Genomic DNA, 21,144 nt, shown 5'->3' on the forward strand with positions numbered 1-21,144 from the left:
CTAGAGAAGTGATTGCTGGGCCTCTTGCTGAGATATTTGTATCATCAATAGTCACAGGTGAGGTGCCGGAAGCCTGGAGGTTGGCAAACGTGGTGCCACTGTTTAAGAAGGGTGGTAAAGACAAGCCAGGGAACTATAGACCGGTGAGCCTGACCTCAGTGGTGGGCAAGTTGTTGGAGGGAATCCTGAGGGACAGGATGTACATGTATTTGGAAAGGCAAGGACTGATTAGGGATAGTCAACATGGCTTTGTGCATGGGAAATCATGTCTCACAAACTTGATTGAGTATTTTGAAGATGTAACAAAGAAGATTGATGAGGGCAGAGTAGTAGATGTGATGTATATGGACTTCAGTAAGGCATTCGACAAGGTTCCCCATGGGAGACTGATTAGCAAGCTTAGATCTCATGGATTACAGGGAGAACTAGCCATTTGGATACAGAACTGGCTCAAAGGTAGAAGACAGAGGGTGGTGGTGGAGGGTTGTTTTTCAGACTGGAGGCCTGTAACCAGTGGAGTGCCACAAGGATCGGTGCTGGGTCCTCTGCTTTTTGTCATTTACATAAATGATTTGGATGCGAGCATAAGAGGTACAGTTAGTAAGTTTGCAGATGACACCAAAATTGGAGGTGTAGTGGACAGCGAAGAGGGTGACCCCAGATTACAACAGGATCTTGACTAGATGGGCCAATGGGCTGAGAAGTGGCAGATGGAGTTTAATTCAGATAAATGTGAGGTGCTGCATTTTGGGAAAGCAAATCTTAGCAGGACTTAGATACTTAATGGTAAGGTCCTAGGGAGTGTTGCTGAACAAAGAGACCTTGCAGTGCAGGTTCATAGTTCCTTGAAAGTGGAGTCGCAGGTAGATAGGATAGTGAAGAAGGTGTTTGGTATGCTTTCCTTTATTGGTCAGAGTATTGAGTACAGGAGTTGGAAGGTCATGTTGCAGCTGTACAGGACATTGGTTAGGCCACTGTTGGAATATTGCGTGCAATTCTGGTCTCCTTCCTATTGGAAAATGTTGTGAAACTTGAAAGGGTTCAGAACAGATTTACAAGGATGTTGCCAGGGTTGGAGGATTTGAGCTACAGGGAGAGGCTAAACAGGCTGGGGCTGTTTTCCCTGGAGCATTAGAGGCTGAGGGGTGACCTAATAGAGGTTTACAAAATTATGAGGGACATGGATAGGATAAATAGACCAAGTCTTTTCCCTGAGGTCAGGGAGTCCAGGACTAGAGGGCATAGGTTTAGGGTGAGAGGGGAAAGATATAAAAGAGACCTAAGGGGCAACTTTTTCGTGCAGAGGGTGGTACGTGTATGGCATGAGCTGCCAGAGGATGTGGTGGAGGCTGGTACAGTTGCAACATTTAAGAGGCATTTGGATGGGTATATGAATAGGAAGGGTTTGGAGGGATATGGGCCGGGTGTTGGCAGGTGGAACTAGATGAGGTTGGGATATCTGGTTGGCATGGACGGATTGGACCGAAGGCTCTGTTTCCATGCTGTACATCTCTGTGACTATATGACTCTGAGAGGCTGAGAATCTTTCACTGGAGCGTAGGAGGTTGAGGGGTGACCTCATAGAGGTTTATAAAATCATGAGAGGCATAGATCAGGTGAATGCAGGTGTCTTTTCCCTAGGCTGGGGGATTTCAAGTCTGGGGGACATGTTTTTTAGGTGAGTGGAGATAGATTTTAAACGTACATGAGGGGTGATTTGGTTTTTACACAGAGAGTGGTTCGTGTGCGGAAGGAACTTCCTGAGGAAGTGGTGGATGTGGGTTCAGTTACAATGTTTAAAACATATTGGGATAAGTACGTGAATAAGAAAGGTTTGGAGGGATATGGGCCAGGAGCAGGCAGGTGGGACTAGTTTAGTTTGGGATTAGGGTGGACATGGACAGGTTGGGCGGAAGGGTCTGTTTCCGTGCTGTCTGACTTTATAAGGCAATGAAAGCAGATTCAATTAGTTTCAGAAAACGGATTGCCGTGGCTCAGCAAGCTTCCTTTCCCAGTCCCTCTGGCCACCTCGGAGGGCAAGGGCAGCAGAGACACGGGAGGAGACCCCAATCTGAACCTTCCCCTGCAAGCCATTTCCCCTCCTGACATGGAAATAGATCCTTGTCCCTTCTGGGCCAATCCCAGAAACTCTTTTCTTCACAGCTCTGTGGGTGTCTCTACACCTGAAGGGCTGCAGTGGTTGAAGAAGTTGGCTTACAGGGACCTTCTCGAAAATAATTAGATTTGGGCCACAAGTTGTTTCCTACAGCCAGTGATTCCCACGACTGTTACTTTTATTAAAAACGAGGAAGTGGTGGAGGCTGGTACAATTGCATGTAAAAGGCATCTGGATGAATCATAGAATCCCCACAGCATAGAAACAGGCTATTCGGCCCAACTGACCCTCCGAGGGGTAACCCACCCAGACCCACACCCCTATATCTACACCTGACTAATGCACCTAACCTACACATCCCTGGATACCAGGGGAATTTAGCACAGCCACTCACCCTAACCTGCACATCTTTGGATTGTGGCAGGAAACCGGAGCAAACAGGGGGGAGAATAAGCAAACTCCACACAGACAGTCACCCAAGGCTGGAATCGAACCCAGGTCCCTGGCACTGTGAGGCAGCACTGAGCTAACATGCCACCTTAACAGCTATATGAATAGGAATGGTTTGGAGGGATATGGGCCAAACGCTGGCAAGTGGGACTAGATGGATTTAGGATATCTGGGTCAGCATGGACATGTTGGACTGAAGGCTGTATGACTCTATGACTCTTGAGGAGAAAGGTTGCTCAGGCAAGCGAGACTCATTGAGTGACACTTTGGAAGGCGCGATGAGCTGAACAGCCTGCCTCTGTGCTCTAATGTTCTGCAGCAAGGAGACTAATTCACAATTTGGCCAATTGCTGCAATCATTCCCGCTTACGAATCTTAAGACGCCCGCATGCAATTCACTCACGGTCCTGGTCTTTCCAAGGATCGCACTGTGGGTTTTGGTGACGCCCAATCTGTGTGAAGGCCTGGGCACCCTCAACAGCACGCAAGGAGAGCTTTCCATCCCTCGGTTTTATCCACTCTCTGCCTGATCGGGGCCTGGGGCCAGCCTGGATCTCGGGCCCTGCAGCCAAGTGTGGGGGGAGCATCGACACAGTCAAAGTTCTGTCCGACTCTTGTTCACTTAAACACACAGTTAACTCTCATTTTTCTTAACTCTAGAGAATAGAGGTCTGGCAGTAACAGCAAGGGTTTACAGAGGGAGAGGCGGAAGGGACGCTACATGAATAGGAAGGGCTTATGGGCCGGGTGCTGGCAAATGGGACTAGATCAGGTGAGGATATCTGGTCGGTATGGACTAGTTGGACCAACGGGTCTGTTTCTGTGCTGTACGTATCTGTGACTCAAAGTGATGTTGGGGTTGTCAGATCAGCCATTGAATGGCGAAGTGGACTCAGTGGGCTGAATGGCCTAATTCCGCTTCTATGTCTTATGGCCTTGTATGTATATATAGATCTGACGTTACTGTAGATAACATTAATGGTAATAAAATCTATATATGTGAAACCTATTATAGATAAATCCTATCTGGTGTATCTTAGGGTCAGTGGTTTCTCCATGACTGAGGGGTGTCTCAGATGGAGGATTTAGTTGGCAGGATTTCTGCAGAATGCTTCAGTGGATGGTGTGACTGTTATCTCTGTCCCCCTGCTGACCCACCCTTGATGATCACGCCCTGTTATCTCTGTCCCCCTGCTGACCCATCCTTGGTGATGACGCCCTGTTATCTCTGTCTCCCTGCTGACCCATCCTTGATGATCACGCCCTGTTATCTCTGTCCCCCTGCTGACCCATCCTTGGTGATGACGCCCTGTTATCTCTGTCCCCCTGCTGACCCATCCTTGGTGATCACGCCCTGTTATCTCTGTCCCCCTGCTGACCCATCCTTGGTGATCACGCCCTGTTATCGCTCTCCCCCTGCTGACCCATCCTTGGTGATCACACCCTGTTATCTCTGTCTCCCTGCTGACCCATCCTTGGTGATCACGCCCTGTTATCTCTGTCCCCCTGCTGACCCATCCTTGGTGATCACACCCTGTTATCTCTGTCTCCCTGCTGACCCATCCTTGGTGATCACGCCCTGTTATCTCTGTCCCCCTGCTGACCCATCCTTGGTGATCACGCCCTGTTATCTCTGTCTCCCTGCTGACCCACCCTTGGTGATCACGCCCTGTTATCTCTGTCCCCCTGCTGACCCATCCTTGGTGATGACGCCCTGTTATCTCTGTCCCCCTGCTGACCCATCCTTGGTGATCACGCCCTGTTATCTCTGTCCCCCTGCTGACCCATCCTTGGTGATCACACCCTGTTATCTCTGTCTCCCTGCTGACCCACCCTTGGTGATCACGCCCTGTTATCTCTGTCCCCCTGCTGACCCATCCTTGGTGATGACGCCCTGTTATCTCTGTCCCCCTGCTGACCCATCCTTGGTGATCACGCCCTGTTATCTCTGTCCCCCTGCTGACCCATCCTTGGTGATCACGCCCTGTTATCTCTGTCCCCCTGCTGACCCATCCTTGGTGATCACGCCCTGTTATCTCTGTCCCCCTGCTGACCCATCCTTGGTGATGACGCCCTGTTATCTCTGTCCCCCTGCTGACCCACCCTTGGTGATCACGCCCTGTTATCTCTGTCCCCCTGCTGACCCATCCTTGGTGATCACACCCTGTTATCTCTGTCCCCCTGCTGACCCATCCTTGGTGATCACACCCTGTTATCTCCGTCCCCCTGCTGACCCATCCTTGGTGATCACGCCCTGTTATCTCTGTCCCCCTGCTGACCCACCCTTGGTGATCACGCCCTGTTATCTCTGTCCCCCTGCTGACCCATCCTTGGTGATCACACCCTGTTATCTCTGTCCCCCTGCTGACCCACCCTTGGTGATCACACCCTGTTATCTCCGTCCCCCTGCTGACCCACCCTTGGTGATCACGCCCTGTTATCTCTGTCCCCCTGCTGACCCATCCTTGGTGATCACGCCCTGTTATCTCTGTCCCCCTGCTGACCCATCCTTGGTGATCACGCCCTGTTATCTCTGTCTCCCTGCTGACCCACCCTTGGTGATCACGCCCTGTTATCTCTGTCCCCCTGCTGACCCATCCTTGGTGATCACACCCTGTTATCTCTGTCCCCCTGCTGACCCACCCTTGGTGATCACGCCCTGTTACCTCTGTCCCCCTGCTGACCCATCCTTGGTGATCACGCCCTGTTACCTCTGTCCCCCTGCTGACCCATCGTTGGTGATGACGCCCTGTTATCTCTGTCCCCCTGCTGACCCATCCTTGGTGATGACGCCCTGTTACCTCTGTCCCCCTGCTGACCCACCCTTGGTGATCACTCCCTGTTATCTCTGTCCCCCTGCTGACCCACCCTTGGTGATCACACCCTGTTATCTCCGTCCCCCTGCTGACCCACCCTTGGTGATCACGCCCTGTTACCTCTGTCTCCCTGCTGACCCACCCTTGATGATCACGCCCTGTTATCTCTGTCACTTCTTGGAGATACGAAGTGTGTGTTCTCCCAGCGATTACTCATCCGGGGCTGCCTTGCTGGGAAGGGATCCCGCTTGTCTTTGTCAATGCCGCTGCCGTGAGAACGGCCAGAGTCATACAGGAAGTGCAGATGAGGGGGCGAAGGTCAGGTGAAGTGGTGGTGCACGGACAGTGAGCTTACGAAGGGAGCATGATCAACTGGGCCAGTGGGCTGAGGATTGGCAGATGAAGTTTAATTTGGGTAAATGCGAGTTTTTTGCGTTTTGGTAAAACAGACGAGGGCAGGACTTATCTGGTTAATGGTAGGGCCCTGGGTGCTGTTGATGAACAGAGAGACCAAGGGGCTCAGGTACATAAATGGAGTCACAGGTAGACAGGATGGCAAAGAAGGTATTTGGCATGCTTGCCTTTAACGCTCAGACCACTGAGTACAGGAGTTGGGAGATCATGTTGTGGTTGTACAGGATGTTGGTGAGGCCACGTTTGGACTACTGCATATCGTTCTGGTCACCCTGCTATGGGAAGGATGTTATTAAGCTGGACAGGGTGCAGAAAAGATTTTCCAGGATGTTGCTGGGTTTGAATTGTAAGGAGAGGCCGGATAGGCTGGGACATGTTTCACTGGAGCGTAGGAGGTTGAGGGGTGGAGGTTTATAAAATCATGAGGGGCATAGATCAGGTGAATGGTAAAGGTCTTTTCCCTGGGGTGGGAGAGTTCAAAGCCAGGGGGCATATTTTTAAGGTGAGAGGCAAAAGATTTAAAAGGGACCTGAAGAACAACTTTTTCACACAGAGGGCGGTTTGTGTGTGGAATGAACCGCCAGACATAGTATTGGATGCAGGAACTGTTAGAACATTTGAAAGACATTGGGGCAGCAACGTGAACAGGAAAGGTTTGGAGGGATATGGACCAAACGCAGGCAAACGGGGCTAGTTCCGTTTGGGACTATTTTCGGCATGGAAGAGTTAGACCGAAGGGCCTGTATGACTCTGTGTGACCCTGCGGATTTCACCTCCCAGTGCCTGCTCCGTGGAGACGCCCTGCTGGCGATGACCCCTGAACTGCAGAAACTTCGGGCACCGAAGGAGGTCACTCGCGTCTGTCACGGCTGGGCCTGCTCATTTGGGAAGAGCTCGGACAGGGAATTGCTAGACGAACTCAGCAAGATCTGGAAGCGTCTGAGTTGAATTGAGAAGGAACGTCTTCACCCGAGGGTTGTGCGTCTCTGGAATTCCCTGCCCAGTGAAGTAGATGACGCTAGATCAGTAAATATTTTTAAAGCTAAGATGGATACAGAGGAACCTCGATTATCTGAGGGATACGGGCGGGGAGTATTTCGTTCGGTTAATCGAGTTCCAGATAACATACTTTAGCCGAGCATCGGGAACCTGCGATCTTGCCAGATAGTCGGATAATCGAATGCTGGATAATCGAGGTTGAACAGTAAAGGGACTAAGGGTTTCAGTGAGAGGGTTGGGGTAAGTGGAGCTGAGTCCATGAAAAGATCAGCCATGATCTCATTGAATGGCGGGGCAGGCTCGAAGGGCCGGATGGCGTACTCCTGCTCCTCGTTCTTATGTATCTGTGGAGAAACAGTTAATCTTCTGAGTCCGGTGTTGACTCTCCTTCAGACTTCAGAGCAGGAGTCACACCGGACTCGAAACATTAACTGTGTTTCTCTCTCCACTGATGCTGCCAGACCTGCTGTGTCCGGGCGGGTTGCACTTCAGCAGTCCAATGTGAACTGATGGGCTGAATGGCCTGATTCCACACTGTAGGCATTCCATGACTCCTGGTCTGCCTTTACCTCTGCCATCCCCACCTGCTTCCCCCCACTCCCCAGGCCCGTTTGGATCGAGTTGATATGGGAGGCCATCTCTGTCTCTGTCTGGCTGAGAGACCAAAAAAACCCAAAGCAGTGTGGGCGGGAGTCTGGATGAACTGTACCTTAACCCTGAATCCTATTTAGCACAAGAGGCGCGAACCCATCTATCGTACGGGTTAGTACGTGCGATAACGTGACAGAGAGCATACGCCCAGTTATCACACGCTTGCCCATCTCACAAACAGCAAACTTGGGGGAATGCAGGCCGACGGTTGAATATTCTCAAACCAACCTGCACAGAGACATTATGACACTCCTGTGGAGTGAGTGGGACTTGAACCAGGGTGGGGAGGTGGGGACACTTCTGTCTCAGAGGTAGGGGCACTACCTTAAGAGTCAGCAGTTGGAAGCTTAGCCAATAGTGGAGGCTCTGGGCAGTAAGACCAGGTGGCAAATCAGTGACAGAGTAGAGCTGTCCCGTCTCTCTTGCTCTCGGTCCATATCAGCAGGGAAGCTGACTGGGAGCCCCTGGTGGTGTTATACTCCTTAGCTCAAACACTGTCCCCACAGAAAGCAACCCTGTTTGCACCTGCCTCTCCATTGGTTGTCTGTTACAGTCCTTGAGTCATACAGCATGGAAACACACCCTTCGGTCTGACCCGTCCATGCCAAACCAGATATCCTCAATTCATCTAATCCCACTTGCCAGCATTTGGCCCATATCTCTCTAAACCCTTCCTACTCATATACCCATTAGGGTGGCACATTGGCTCAGTGGTTGGCACTGCTGCCTCACAGCGCCAAGGACCAGAGTTCAATTCCAGCACGGAAACACACCCTTTGGTCTGACCTGGCCATGCCGGCCAGATATCCTCAGTTAGACAAGGTGAATAGTCAAGGTCTTTGAGTGGGGTGGGGGAGTCTAAAACTAGAGGGCATAGTGAGAGGGGAAAGATTTAAAAGGGACCTGAGGGGTAATTATTTCACACAGTGGGTGGTACGTGTATGGAATGAGCTGCCAGAGGAAGTGATGGAGGCTGGTACAATTACAGCATTTAAAAGGCATCTGGATGGGCATATGAACAGGAAGGGTTTGAAGGGATATGGGACTATATTGAGTTGGAATATCTGGCCAGCATGGATGAGTTGGACCGAAGGTTCTGTTTCAGTGCTGGACATCTCTATGATTCTATGATTCGTTCTCATTTGACTCATATCCCTCCAAACCCTTCCTATTCGTATACCCATACCGATGCCTCTTAAATGCTGTAATCGTACCAGTCTCCACCACTTCCTCTGGCAGCTCATTCCATACACACACCACTCTCTGTGTGAAAACGCTACCCCTCAGGTCCCTTTTAAATCTTTCCCCTCTCCATATGCCCTGTAGTTTTAGACTCCTCCACCCCAGGGAAAAGACCTTGACTATTTACCCTGGTCCATTCCCCTCCTTTATTTTAGATTAGATTCCCTACAGTGTGGAAACAGGCCTTTTAGCCCAACAAGTCCACCCTGACCCTCTGCAGAGTAACCCACCCAGACCCATTTTCCTCTGCATCTAATGCACCTAACTCTATGGGGCAACTTAGCATGGCCAATCCACCTGACCTGCACATTTCTGGACTGTGGGAGGAAACCGGAGCACCCGGAGGAAACCCACGCAGACACGGGGAGAATGTGCAAACTCCACAGACAGTCGCCTGAGGCTGAAAATCGAACCTGGGACCCTGGTGCTGTGAGGCAGCAGTGCTAACCACTGAGCCACCATGCCACCCCATGATTTTATAAGACTTTATGAGGTCCCCCCTCAGCCTCCAATGGTCCAGGGAAAATAGCCCCAGCCTATTCAGCCTCTCTATAGCTCAAGCATCCATCCGTGTTCCTGCACATATTTACACAGCGAGTGCTGGTTAATCAAGACGTGATTGGCTGTGGTGGGCCTCCTGATAAACGAAAGGCTTATAAATGGAACTAATCTTGCGATAGGCCCTGAAGCCTTCAAATGAAGTCTGTTTCCTTTGGCAGCTGGTTTCACAGTGGGATTGTCCTTGGCAAGAGGGATTATTGATAATGATGACCTGGAAATGAGTTGGATTTATTTTGGCTTGGGGAGTCTAAAGCCGGAGGGCATAGGTTGAAGGCGAGAGGGGAGAGATACAGAAGGGTTCAGAGGGGCAACGTTTTCAGAGAGGGGTTGGTGAGTGTCTGGAAAGGGCTGCCAGAGGCAGTGGTGGAGGCAATTTTGTCATTTGAGTAACATTGGGACAGGTACACGATTGGGTTAGGTATGGAGGGAGAGGAGATGGACCAAATGGGACTAGATTAATCGTGAAAATTGGGTGGCAAGAGTGAGTTGGGCTAAAAGGCCTGCTTCCATGCTGTAAGCCTCTGTGACTCTATGACGTGGCCTGCATATTTCCAAACAGCAGACTTGCAGCTTGATTTCCATGTGTTACTGCCATAGATAGGAAAGACCACCATCTAAGATCTCTCTAAAAAAAATGAGGGTCTCTTCAGTTATCAGATCCTCGCATTGCTTGAATGCACACAGTGTCCTTCGTGAATAAGAAATGTCGTTGATTTTTGAAACTGAAAGGAATATCATATTTCTTTCTTGCTATGCAAAGGGTTGTACAGAATTGTTTTAGTACCTGGGAACGTGCATCGAGATTTTTCTATTTGTGTAATATATTTTTGCAACATAAAAAGAAACTTAAATAATGGTTCTTTGTGTTTTGTCATTGCTGGCTGTCCAACACTTATGACCCATCCTAATTGCCTTTGAGCTGATTGCCATTTACAGAGGGCAGTTAAGAGTCAACTGTGGGTTTGGAGTCACATGTAGGCCAGATCAGGTGAGGATGGCAGATTTCCTTCCGTAAAGGACATTAGTGAACCAGATGGGCTTTTCCCCACCAGCAGCTCCTATGGTCATCAGTAGATTCTTAATTCCAGGTTGTCACTGGATTCAAATTCTGCCATCTGTCTTTGTGGGGGAAGGGATTCAAACCCGGGACGACTCTAGCGAGTCGTGAGTTCATGGAATGCCCTGCCAGTAGCAGTGGTGGACTCTCCCTCTTTATGGGCATTTAAACGGGCATTGGATAGGCATCTGGAGGATAGTGGGCTAGTGTAGGTTAGGTGGGCTTGGATCGGCGCAACATCAAGGGCCAAAGGCCCTGTACTGCGCTGTATTTTTCTATGTTCTATGTTCTATGTTAGCTAGGTTTCTGGATCATTAGCCTAGCGATCATGCCACTAGGCCGTTGCCTCCCCTGGTATTCCCACCACTCCTTTCCAAAACACTGGGTGGATTCCTTCCCAACACCACCACCAATGCCCTCCTCCGCCCCCCTCCCCGCCTCCTTGCCATACTCCATCCATCCCGGCTCACACTTTCTCTCTTTATTCCATCAATTGGCATTGTTTCCTATCCCTCCTGGATGACTGTTCGCTGCAGATATAAACTTGAGCGGCAGCTCCCATGACCTTTGACCCAGTTTAACTCCGGGAGGGTGGAGTGTTTGGGCTGTTATCTCAGGCTGAGCACGCTGCCTGGGGTGGAGTTTGGATCACATCATCAGCACTGTGCAAATGGCTTAACCCTGTCGAGCCCTTGAAGTTTTTAGTAAGTTAGACAGGAGCACATAACAAAGTTCCAGTGGAAACTGAGCAAAATTAAATCAGTACATCACAGAGTCATCAAATGGACCCTTCGGCCTAACCAGTCCATGCCAACCATAATCCCAACTAAACTAGTCCCACCTGCCTGCCTTTGGCCCATGTCCCTCTGAACCTTTCCTATTCATGTACCTATCCAAATGTCACAAGTTCATAAGTAATAGGGGCAGAATTAGGCCATTTGGTCCATCAAGTCTGTGCAGCCATTTGATCGTGGCTGATATGTTCCTCGCCCTCATTTTCCTGCCTGCTCCTCATAGCGCTCCGACACATTATTAATTAAAAATCTGTCCAACTCCTCCTTAAGTTTACTCATTGTCCCTTCATCCACTGCACTTTGGGGTAGCGAATTCCACAGATTTACGATCCTTATGGGAGAAGTAGTCTCTCCTCAATTTGCTACCCCTTATCCTAAAACTCTGACCTCTCGTCCCAGAATGCCCCGCAAGAGGAAGGATCAACTCCATGTCTATTTTATCCACACCTTTTAACATCTTGATTACCTCAGTTTGATCTCCCCTCATTCTTCTAACTCCAGAGAGTAAAGGCCGAAACTGTACAGTTTGTCCTCACACGCCAGACCCTTCATCTCTGGGATCGATCGAGTGAACCTCCTCTGAACTGCCCCCACTACTTCTTTCCTCAATTAAAGGGAGCAAAACTGTGCACAATAAATGCCTTTTAAATGTTGTAACTGTACCCATATCCACTGCTTCCTCTGGCAGTTCCTTCCACATATGAGCCACCCTTTGTGTGAAAAAGTTACCCCTCAGGTTCCTTCTGAATCTTTCTCCTCTCACCTCAGACCTATGCCCTCTAGTCTTGAAATCCCCCATCCGAGGGAAAAGGGAGCTACCACTAGCCCTGTCTATACCTGTCATTGTTTTATAAACTCATAGAAAGCCTCCTATACTCCAGTGAGAAATGTCCTGGCCTATCCATCCTCTCCATATAACTCACACCGTCCAATCCTGGTAATATGCAGGTAAATCTTTCCTGAACCCTCTCCATCATGGTCTGGACTGATCCATCCCCAGTGGTGCCCTCCTTTTCCATAATGGTGGAGTTCAAACGCTCCCTCTCAATGAGCACCCAAGCGGTGGACTGAACCATGGAAGAGGGGGACAGGCAGTCATGTACTGCAGCCGTGGTCTGTCGATCATTGCTTTGGCCACTCCTAGCACTGAATCCCAACAGAACAGGAGCAAAGTGACCAAGAGAGACTTACACTTACACACCACCTCACCCACTCCTTGCAGTGTATTGCAAAATGGTTTCTTTTTAACTGCAGTTTCTGAAATACGAGCACCGTTCTAGGGAACGTAAAAGTGAGGCTGTGTCACAGTGCTGTTGCCACTAGGCAAGCACTCCAGCCTAATGTGCTGGTGTCATGAGTTCAAATCCCACCGCTGCAGATGGCAAAAGTTCAAATCAAAGTGGAAATCTGGTTAATTGTTACAAAAGCCCATCTGGTTCACTGATGTACTCAGAGAAAGGAAAATCTGCTGTCCTAACACCTGGTCTGGCCTCTGTGTGACTCCAGACCCACAGCAATGTGGTTGACTCTCGCTTGCCCTCTGAAATAGACCCAGCAAGTCACTGAGATATGGGGCGGTTCGCGATGGTGTAGTGGGGGAGGTGATGGCCTAGTGGTACCATTGCTCGACTGCCAACTCTGGGGACCTGGGTTCGAATCCAGCCATGGTAGCTAGTGGGATTTGAATTCAGTAAATGTCTATATTTAGGAGTCTAATGATGACCATGAACATGTTGCTTATTTGTCAGGCAAAAGCCCATCTGGTTCACTATTGCTCTTTAAGGAAGGATGGTTCCATCCTTATCTGGTCTGGCTTATTTGTGACTCCAGACCCACACCAATGTGGTTGATACTTAACTGCCCTCTGGGTAATTAGGGATGGGCAATAAATGCTGGGCCTAGCCAGCGACACCCTCGCCATGTGAATTGATTTTAAAAAAGGTGATGGTAATTGTGGTGTGTAATTATTTGCCGTGATTTCCTTTGGAATTGTGACAGTGGAATCATAGAATCCCTCCAGAGTGAAAACAGGCCACTTGGCCATCGACTTCCTAACTGCCCTCAAAAGGCCCCCCCCCCCACCACCACCAAACCATCTCCCTTTCCCTAACTAGTCCATCTAGCCTACACATCCCCTGGGCACTGTGAGCAATTTAGCATGGCCAACCCACCTAACTTATACATCTTTAGATGGTGGGAGGAGACTGGCGTATCCAGAGGAAACCCAGGCAGACAATGTGTAAACTCCACACAGATAGTCGCCCAAGGGTGGAATCGGACCTGGGTCCCTGGTGCTGTGAAGTAGCTGTGCTAACCGCTGAGCCACCGTGCCTCACCTCCATGTCTCAGTGCTAGAGTGTTAACCTGATTTATTGTGCACAAGTTCTGGAGTGGCACCAGAACCCATGACCTTCTCACTCAGACCAAGAGTCCGTGGCTACGTTCCCTTAAAGGGACAGAGATTCCTCACCACCGGCTTCCCCTGTGCTTTTTATTGTTTTTATTCATTTGTAGGACATGGGCGTCACTGGCTGGGCCCTGCATTTATTGCCTGTCCCTCGTTGCCCCTTGAGAAGGTGGGGCTGAGCTGCCTTCGTGAACCGCTGCAGTCCACCTGCTGTGGATTGACCCACGATGCCCTTAGGGAGGGGATTCCAGGATTTTGACCCAGCGACAGTGAAGGAATAGTGGTATCTTTCCAAGTGAGGATGGTGAGTGGCTTGGAGGGGAGCTTTCAAGTGTTGGTGTTCCCATGTGTCTGCTGCCCTTGTCCTTCTAGATGGAAGTGGTCGTGGGTTTGGAAGGTGCTGTCTGACGATCTTTGGTGGATTTCTGCAGTGCGTCTTGTAGATGGTACACACTGCTGCTACTGAGCGTTAGTGGTGGAGGGAGTGGATGCTTGTGGATGTGGTGCCAATCAAGTGGGCTGCTTCGTCCTGGATGGTGTCAAGCTTCTTGAGTGTTGTTGGGGCTATACCCATCCAGGACAAGGGGGGAGTATTCCATCACCCTCCTGACATGTGCCTTCTAGATGGTGGACAGGCTTTGGGGTGTCAAGAGGTGAGTTACTCGCCGCAGGAGCCTCTGGCCTGCTGTTGTAGCCACTGTATTTATGTGGTGAGTCCACTTGTATTTCCGATCAATGATAACTCCCAGGATGTTGATAGTATAGGATTCAGTGAGGGTAACATTGTTGAATGTGAAGAGGCGGTAGTTAAATTAACTCTTATTTGTGACGGTCATAGCCTGGCATTTGTATGGCATCAACGTTACTTGCCACTTGTCAGCTCCTCATGAAAGATCCCTGTCATTGAGCCGAGTAGGAGTAATGATGCATTTTCTGCCACATTGTTGTCACTGACAATATTCCCACTATTGGGTATACATCACGAGCAAATGGTGCTGTTAAATACAAAATGCAGTTCAGCCCATTGCAGTTTTTGGTCAGGAACATGTGCTGACGTATATATTATTGTGAAGAGACATTTTCTCTTGGTAAACATTGAAGGAAAAACAGCTCAACCTTCAGACTGCCAACATGGGGATTGTGTATTGTGGATTTAAGTTTGCTCGCTGATGTTTCATCACCATATTAGGTAACATCTTCAGTGAGCCTCCGGTGAAACCCTGGTGTTATGTCCTGCTTTCTATTTATGTGTTTAGGGTTCCTTGGGTTGGTGATGTCATTTCCTGTGTTGATGATGACATCACCAACCCAAGGAAACCTAATCACATAAATAGAAAGCAGGACATAACACCAGGGTTTCACCGGAGGCTCACTGATGATGTTACCTCGTATGGTGAGGAAACGCCTGAAAATGAACCTTCCAAACTTACATCCAGAACCTCAAACCTAAGCTACGAATCTTCTCAAAACTCGCTAATTGTGTACTGTAGCAGGGAATCCAGGGGAAGTTAGGGGTGCACCTGCCATATCAGAGATTCCCAGTTGATGGGAAACTGATAAATGAAACATAGTGTTGTCCCATTCAAATTGTCCACTTCAATAAAGAGGTCTAGAACACTTGTTTCCAAGTATTACAATTTCTCCCTCTGGGAGACTGCGCTGTGTTGGATAATGTGAATTTCACTGTAGTTTTTGGGGTTGTGGGACCACAATTACCAATTCAACCACAGCTTGAATACTGTGGACAGTTTTGACTCCCGTCAAGATATACTGACATTGGAGGCAGTCCAGAGATGGTCCATTGGGTTGATCCTAGCTATGGAGGGACTGTCAGATGAGGAGAGGTTGAGTAGGTTAGGCCTGTGCTCATTTCGCATCCTAAGTTTGAGAGCGTATCTTATTGAAATGTAAGGGATCCTTAGAAGCTGTCACAGGGTTGATCCAGAAAGGTTGTGGGAGATTCGAAGACCTGTGGGGCAGGGGGGGGGGGGGGGGGGTTGTAATCTCAGACTGAAGGGTTGCCCATTGAAGACAGGGGTGGGTAGGAATTTCTTCCCTCACAGAGTAGTGAATCTTTACCCTGGATTGCGAAGGATATTCAAGGCTGGTACAAAGCAGATTTTTACTGAGTGAGGGAATGGGAAAGAAGCTGGAAGGTGGAGTTGAGGATTGTCAGATCAGCCGTGATCTGACGGAAAGACGGAACAGATTCGATGGGCTGAGTGGCCTACTTCTGCGCCTTGGCCTCTTGGGAGCTCAGTCCCTGACAAAAGCCATTACTGAAGGGCTGTACCACAGTCTGTGATGTGCCTTTGCTAAGCTACATACTGGCGATTATGAGAATCATAATAACAAGCCTGACACTAACTTCCGAGTCAATGGGTGAACGGTTCTCCAGGCTGCTAAAGGACAGTTGAGTACATAGACCTTATGTCAAGAAGAACAGCATCAATGCAGCCTTTGACTGATAGGAGCAGGGAAAATAGTAATGGTTGGAGGCCATTTGGCCCTTTGAGCCTGTTCCAGTATGACCATGGCTGATCATCCAACTCAGTTCCTGCTCTCTCCCTGTACCTTTTGGTCCCTTTAGCCCTAAGAACCATACAGAGCTCCTTCAAGGAATCATTCTGGCCTCAACCGCTTCCAGTGGCGGAGAAGTCCACAGACCCTCCACTCTGTGGGTGAAGGAATATCTCCGTGTGTATCTATCCTCCTGGATTGTGCTTATCCAGGTGTGAACACAAAAGAACAAACAGCATTGCTCTCTCCCAGCTGCTGATGTGTCAGGCGTGCGGGTTGTAATAACCTGACTTCGGCTGACGTGGATGGGTGGGGTCGTCGGAAGACTTGAGTCAAGAGCATTCAAATAGGTGCTCCCATCAGAGCGAGGGAGCTTGCTCACATACTGGGGGCTTGGAAATGTCTCAGTGTCAATCTCACAACCTCCAGGAAGGTCTGCTAACATCAATAGAGCCATAGAGATTTACAGCATGGAAACAGACCCTTCGGCCCAACTTGTCCCTGCCAACCAGATATCCTAACCTAATCTAGTCCCATTTGCCAGCACTTGGCCCATACCCCTCTGAACACTTCCTATTTATATACCCATCCAGATGCCTTTTAAATGCTGTAATTGTACCAGCCTCCCCCACTTCCTCTAGCAGCTCATTCCATACACGTACCACCCTCTGTGTGAAAATGTTTCCCCTTAGGTCTCTTTTATATCTTTCCCCTCTCACCTTAAACCTATGCCCTCTAGTTCTGCACTCCCCCACCCCAGGGAAAAGCCCTTGTCTATTTATCCTATCCATGCTCCTCATGATGTTATAAACCTGTATAAGGTTACCCCTCAGCCTCTGACATTCCAGGGAAAACAACCTCAGCCTGTTCAGCCTCTCCCTGTAGCTCAAACCCTCCAACCCTGGCAACATGCTTGTAAATCTTTTCTGAACCCTTTCGAGTTTCGCAACATCCTTCTGATAGGGAGGAGACCAGAATTGTACTCAGTATTCCAACAGTGGCCTAACCAATGTCCTGTACAGCTGCAGCATGATCTCCCAGCCCCTGTACTCAATACCCTGACCAATAAAGGAAAGCATACCAAATGCCTTCTTCACTATCCTGTCTACCTGGGACTTACATGGGAGGCAAATGTATAATCCTGACCACATGTTGGCGCATCGTTGAAAATGCCCTGATGACCTTCTGATTAACAAAGGCAGACACAAAGAGGCAGAAACAGGGGGCAGCTGCTTGAGCCAAGCTTCCACAACTGGCACCTGCAACGGACAACTCGTAACCTGCCAGAGCCTGCAAGGCTTGTACAACTGATGAGTCATTGACTAAGTCAAAGCTGATCTTGACCTTTCGAACATGAAACTTGAATGTGGCTGAACAACGTGAATGTCTTGCTGAGGTTGTTTGACTCGGACTCATCAGTACTAACTCAAGAATGCCAAATGTTAGCCAAAGATAGCACCCGTTGGAACCGACTCCGCAATCCCTTTTGCAAACGTCGCAACCATTTGCAATTCGACTTGCTTGCATTCCTCCAGTCCTTTCAGCAACATTCAAGTACTGAAGTCCCGGCAGGGATCGTTCGATCATTGTTCGCAGGAGGGATAGTGAAACGTGGTCAGCCACATTCACACCAGTGGCCCAGAAGACATGCTCAAAGCAACAATCTTGCTGCTTCTCATCACTGCTGTCCGCACACTGGGGAGGCTGTGTCTATAGGACTTGATGTTTCCTCTCCCCAATGGCACTCACAATGGGCACGGACGTAGAACGACACAATGCTTTTTAGCCCCAGGCTTTCCTATCCATGAGTCAACAGCCAGAAGAGTGGAAGAACACAGCAAGCCAGGCAGCACCAGGAGGTGCAGAAGTCAACGTATCGGGTGTATTGGCTTGCTGTGTTCTTCCAGCCTCCTGCCTGTCGACTTTGGATTCCAGCGTTTACAGTGTTATTTTGTCTCAAACCAAGTTTGTTCCTATCAATAGAGCAGGAGTGGGCCATTCAGCCCTCGATGCTTTCCTATCCTTAAGAGAAGGAATGAGCCGTTCAGCCTCTGAAGGCTTTTCTATCCTTGAGAGCAGGAGTGGGCCATTCAGCCCTCGATGCTTTCCTATCCTTAAGAGAAGGAATGAGCCGTTCAGCCTCTGAAGGCTTTTCTATCCTTGAGAGCAGGAGTGGGCCATTCAGCCCTCGATGCTTTCCTATCCTTAAGAGAAGGAATGAGCCGTTCAGCCTCTGAAGGCTTTTCTATCCTTGAGAGCAGGAGTGGGCCATTCAGCCCTCGATGCTTTCCTATCCTTAAGAGAAGGAATGAGCCGTTCAGCCTCTGAAGGCTTTTCTATCCTTGAGAGCAGGAGTAGGCCATTCAGCCTGTCATGGCTGTTGTGCTACTTGATGCGATCATGGCTGATCTAATCAATGCCACTTTCTTGCACGTGCTCCATACCCCTTTCAATCTATTAGTAATTCAAAACCCGTGTATCCCCTCCTTACAGTTATGAAGTGTTCCAACGTCTACCAGATTCCACAGATTCCTGACCTTTTGAGAGGAATGCAGGTGGTCCTGCTAGTACGCGCAAATTCGCTGTACGACGGTTACCGAAATGGCGACTCTGTTTCTAAAGCGCCAACTTTTAAAACGGGCATTGGCTTTAACGCGATTATATCGTCAGCACTTTGAGCGCTGTTCTAAACCGCGATTTTCCAATAATACGGGGTTGCACAAGAGCACAACCATTGTGTTATAGAACAGCAACCTGTAATACCTCCTTATCTCTGTTTTCAAGCTGCCAACCCTTATACTAAATGACCTCTTATTTTAATTTGCCCCACATCCTCTATGTTGTCAGTCCCTTTTGTCATGCACATCGCAATTAGATCTCCTGTCCTTCTTCGAAGCCCTAGTGCATATCGGCCCAAGCTCTCCTCCTAAAACAAGGTTTTCAACTCCAGAGTGAAGTGAGTGAACCTTCTCTGAGCCTATCGTGTTCTCCGCTCTGTCCTACACCTCTCATGCCCCAAATGGTCTCCCATATCATTTACCTTTTCACTTTGTACCTTGACTGTACTGAGAGCAAGACAGCTCTCATTCATCAGCTGGGACACTTTCACCAGAATATCCTTTCATAATTACCCCACCCTTCCCCTGCCCCAGACCTCTCGCTGGAGCTCAGACGGTAGGCCACAAGACTGGGGACAGCAAAGGAACTTCCCAAATGTTTTCGCAGGAGTATTATTGATAACATTGACTTCAAGCCGTGTGAGGTGATAAGCAAAGTTAAGGGTGTTTTAAGGCAAGAAAAGGGGATGGTGTTCCCATGTATCTGCTGCCCTTCCCATGATAGTGGACCATCACTTTGGAAAGTGCTGTCTTGGCGAATTAGGGCTTCAGAGATAGTCCACACTGCTGCTCCCCAGCATTGATGGTGGAAGGAGTGAGATTGAGGTGGCTACTTGACCTTCTTGAGCATACAGCTTCACCTGACCAGGCAAGGGGAGTGCATTCACCAGTCTCTCAGCAGGAAACCTAGAATGGAACCCTAGAATCCCAACAGTGTAGAAAGCAGGCCATTCAGCCCCATCGAGTCCATCCTGACCCTCCGAAAAGCATCCCAGACCCATCTTTTCCCTGTAATCCTGCATTCCGTATGGCTAACCCACCCAACCTGCACATCCCTGGACACTGTGGGGCAATTTACCATGGCCAGTTCACCTAACCTGCACATAGAGAGATGTACAGCATACATCTTTGGACTGTGGGAGGAAACCGGAGCACCCGGAGGAATCCCACGCAGACACAGGGAGAATGTGCAAACTCCACGCAGACAGTCACCTGAGGCTGGAATCGAACCCTGGTCCCTGGCGCTGTGAGGCAGCAGAGCTAACCACTGAGCTACCTGACGTCAGCCTACCGTCGGTGGAATTCATGAGCTGTGGACACTGTTCTCCAGTCTGGCATTCACCTCAATGCTTTGGCTCACTCCCCAGTTCCTCCTGCAGTTTGAAACTCTTATCTTGTTGTCTAATCACCTCATTTTCCTTTCCTATCTGCTCCAGCCTGCCTCTGGGTGTGTGGGGACCTTAATTCCCTGGCTACCACAGGCAGTGGAATGAGAATGGGCGAGAACCAAGTGTAAAACATGCCTGCACTTCAGCATCTGAGCAGATCGGAAAGGAAGGGGTTAAACAGGTGGGTCAGTGAGTCCGGAAGTAATGGTTGCTCACTAGACAAGTCATACCTCCGACTCCTGTTTCAAAACACAGCCCTGTACCGGACAGACAAGGGTCTAGGACAGAGAGTCAAGAGGGAGAATGCAGAGATTCTTATAAAGTTCTAAAGAGAGAGAGAGAGAGAGAGTCAAATCAAAGGGAGAATGGAGTGATTGTTGTAAAGGTGTAAAGGGAGAGAGAGAGAGTCAAATCAAAGAGAGAATGGAGTGATTGTTATAAAGGTGTAAAGGGAGAGAGAGAGAGTGTCAAGTCAAAAGGGAGAATAGAGAGATTGTCATAAAGCTGTAAAGGGAAAGAGAGAGAGAGTCAAATCAAAGGGAGAATGGAGTGATTGCTATAAGGGTGTAAAGAGAAAGAGAGAGAGCGAGAGGGAGGGAGGGAGGGAGTCAAGTCAAAAGGGAGAATAGAGAGATTGTCATAAGGGTGCAAGGAGAAAGAAAGAGAGACCAAATTGAGAAAAAAAGAGTGAGACAGAGAGAGAGAAAAAAGGAGCAATTACTAGAAAGGGAGAGGAGTGGGATTCTATTTCTGAGTGGTGTGAGAGATCTGAATGCATAGTTCACTGCCTGCTGTGTTTGGATCATCGTTCATACAGTTTGACTGAATCGTGTGTTTGTATGTCCCTGTGAGTGTGTGTCGGGGACGGAAATGATGTTGGCAGCTGGACTGGGAATATCGATAGCGAGGTCTGTGTGAGCACAACCGCAACAGAGAGCTGTTGGGACACAGCGTGAGTGAGAGCCAGTTTTGAATCACAGGGTGACCTCCTGTGAGTGTGAGTGAGTGACCGAGCGAGTAACTTGGACTGGCTGCAGCTGCCTGAGATGAAGACGCAGTGGTATTGCAATCTCTCCCAGGTATGTAACGTGCAACTGACTTAAACCTACAG

At 49.2% G+C, this 21,144-nt stretch overlaps 1 protein-coding gene across 5 annotated transcripts in view; it reads left to right on the forward strand.

Moving 5' to 3' along the window:
- LOC122541250 (ral guanine nucleotide dissociation stimulator-like) overlaps positions 1 to 21,144 on the forward strand; it is a 217,338-nt gene that overhangs the window by 90,947 nt on the left and 105,247 nt on the right. The window contains exon 1 of one of the 5 annotated variants that reach the window (XM_087979492.1): positions 20,731 to 21,112. The exons of the other annotated variants lie outside the window; for them this stretch is intronic. Within the exon in view, the coding sequence (XP_087835618.1) occupies positions 21,080 to 21,112 (33 nt within the window). The 5' untranslated portion in view covers positions 20,731 to 21,079. Of the gene's footprint in view, positions 1 to 20,730; positions 21,113 to 21,144 lie in introns of those variants that run through there. 5 annotated transcript variants of the gene reach the window in all.

Source organism: Chiloscyllium plagiosum, unplaced genomic scaffold (genome assembly GCF_037043375.1).
Source record: "Chiloscyllium plagiosum isolate Xiang-an unplaced genomic scaffold, Cpla_swu_hap1 HiC_scaffold_35, whole genome shotgun sequence".
NCBI classification, from domain to species: Eukaryota; Metazoa; Chordata; class Chondrichthyes; order Orectolobiformes; family Hemiscylliidae; genus Chiloscyllium; species Chiloscyllium plagiosum.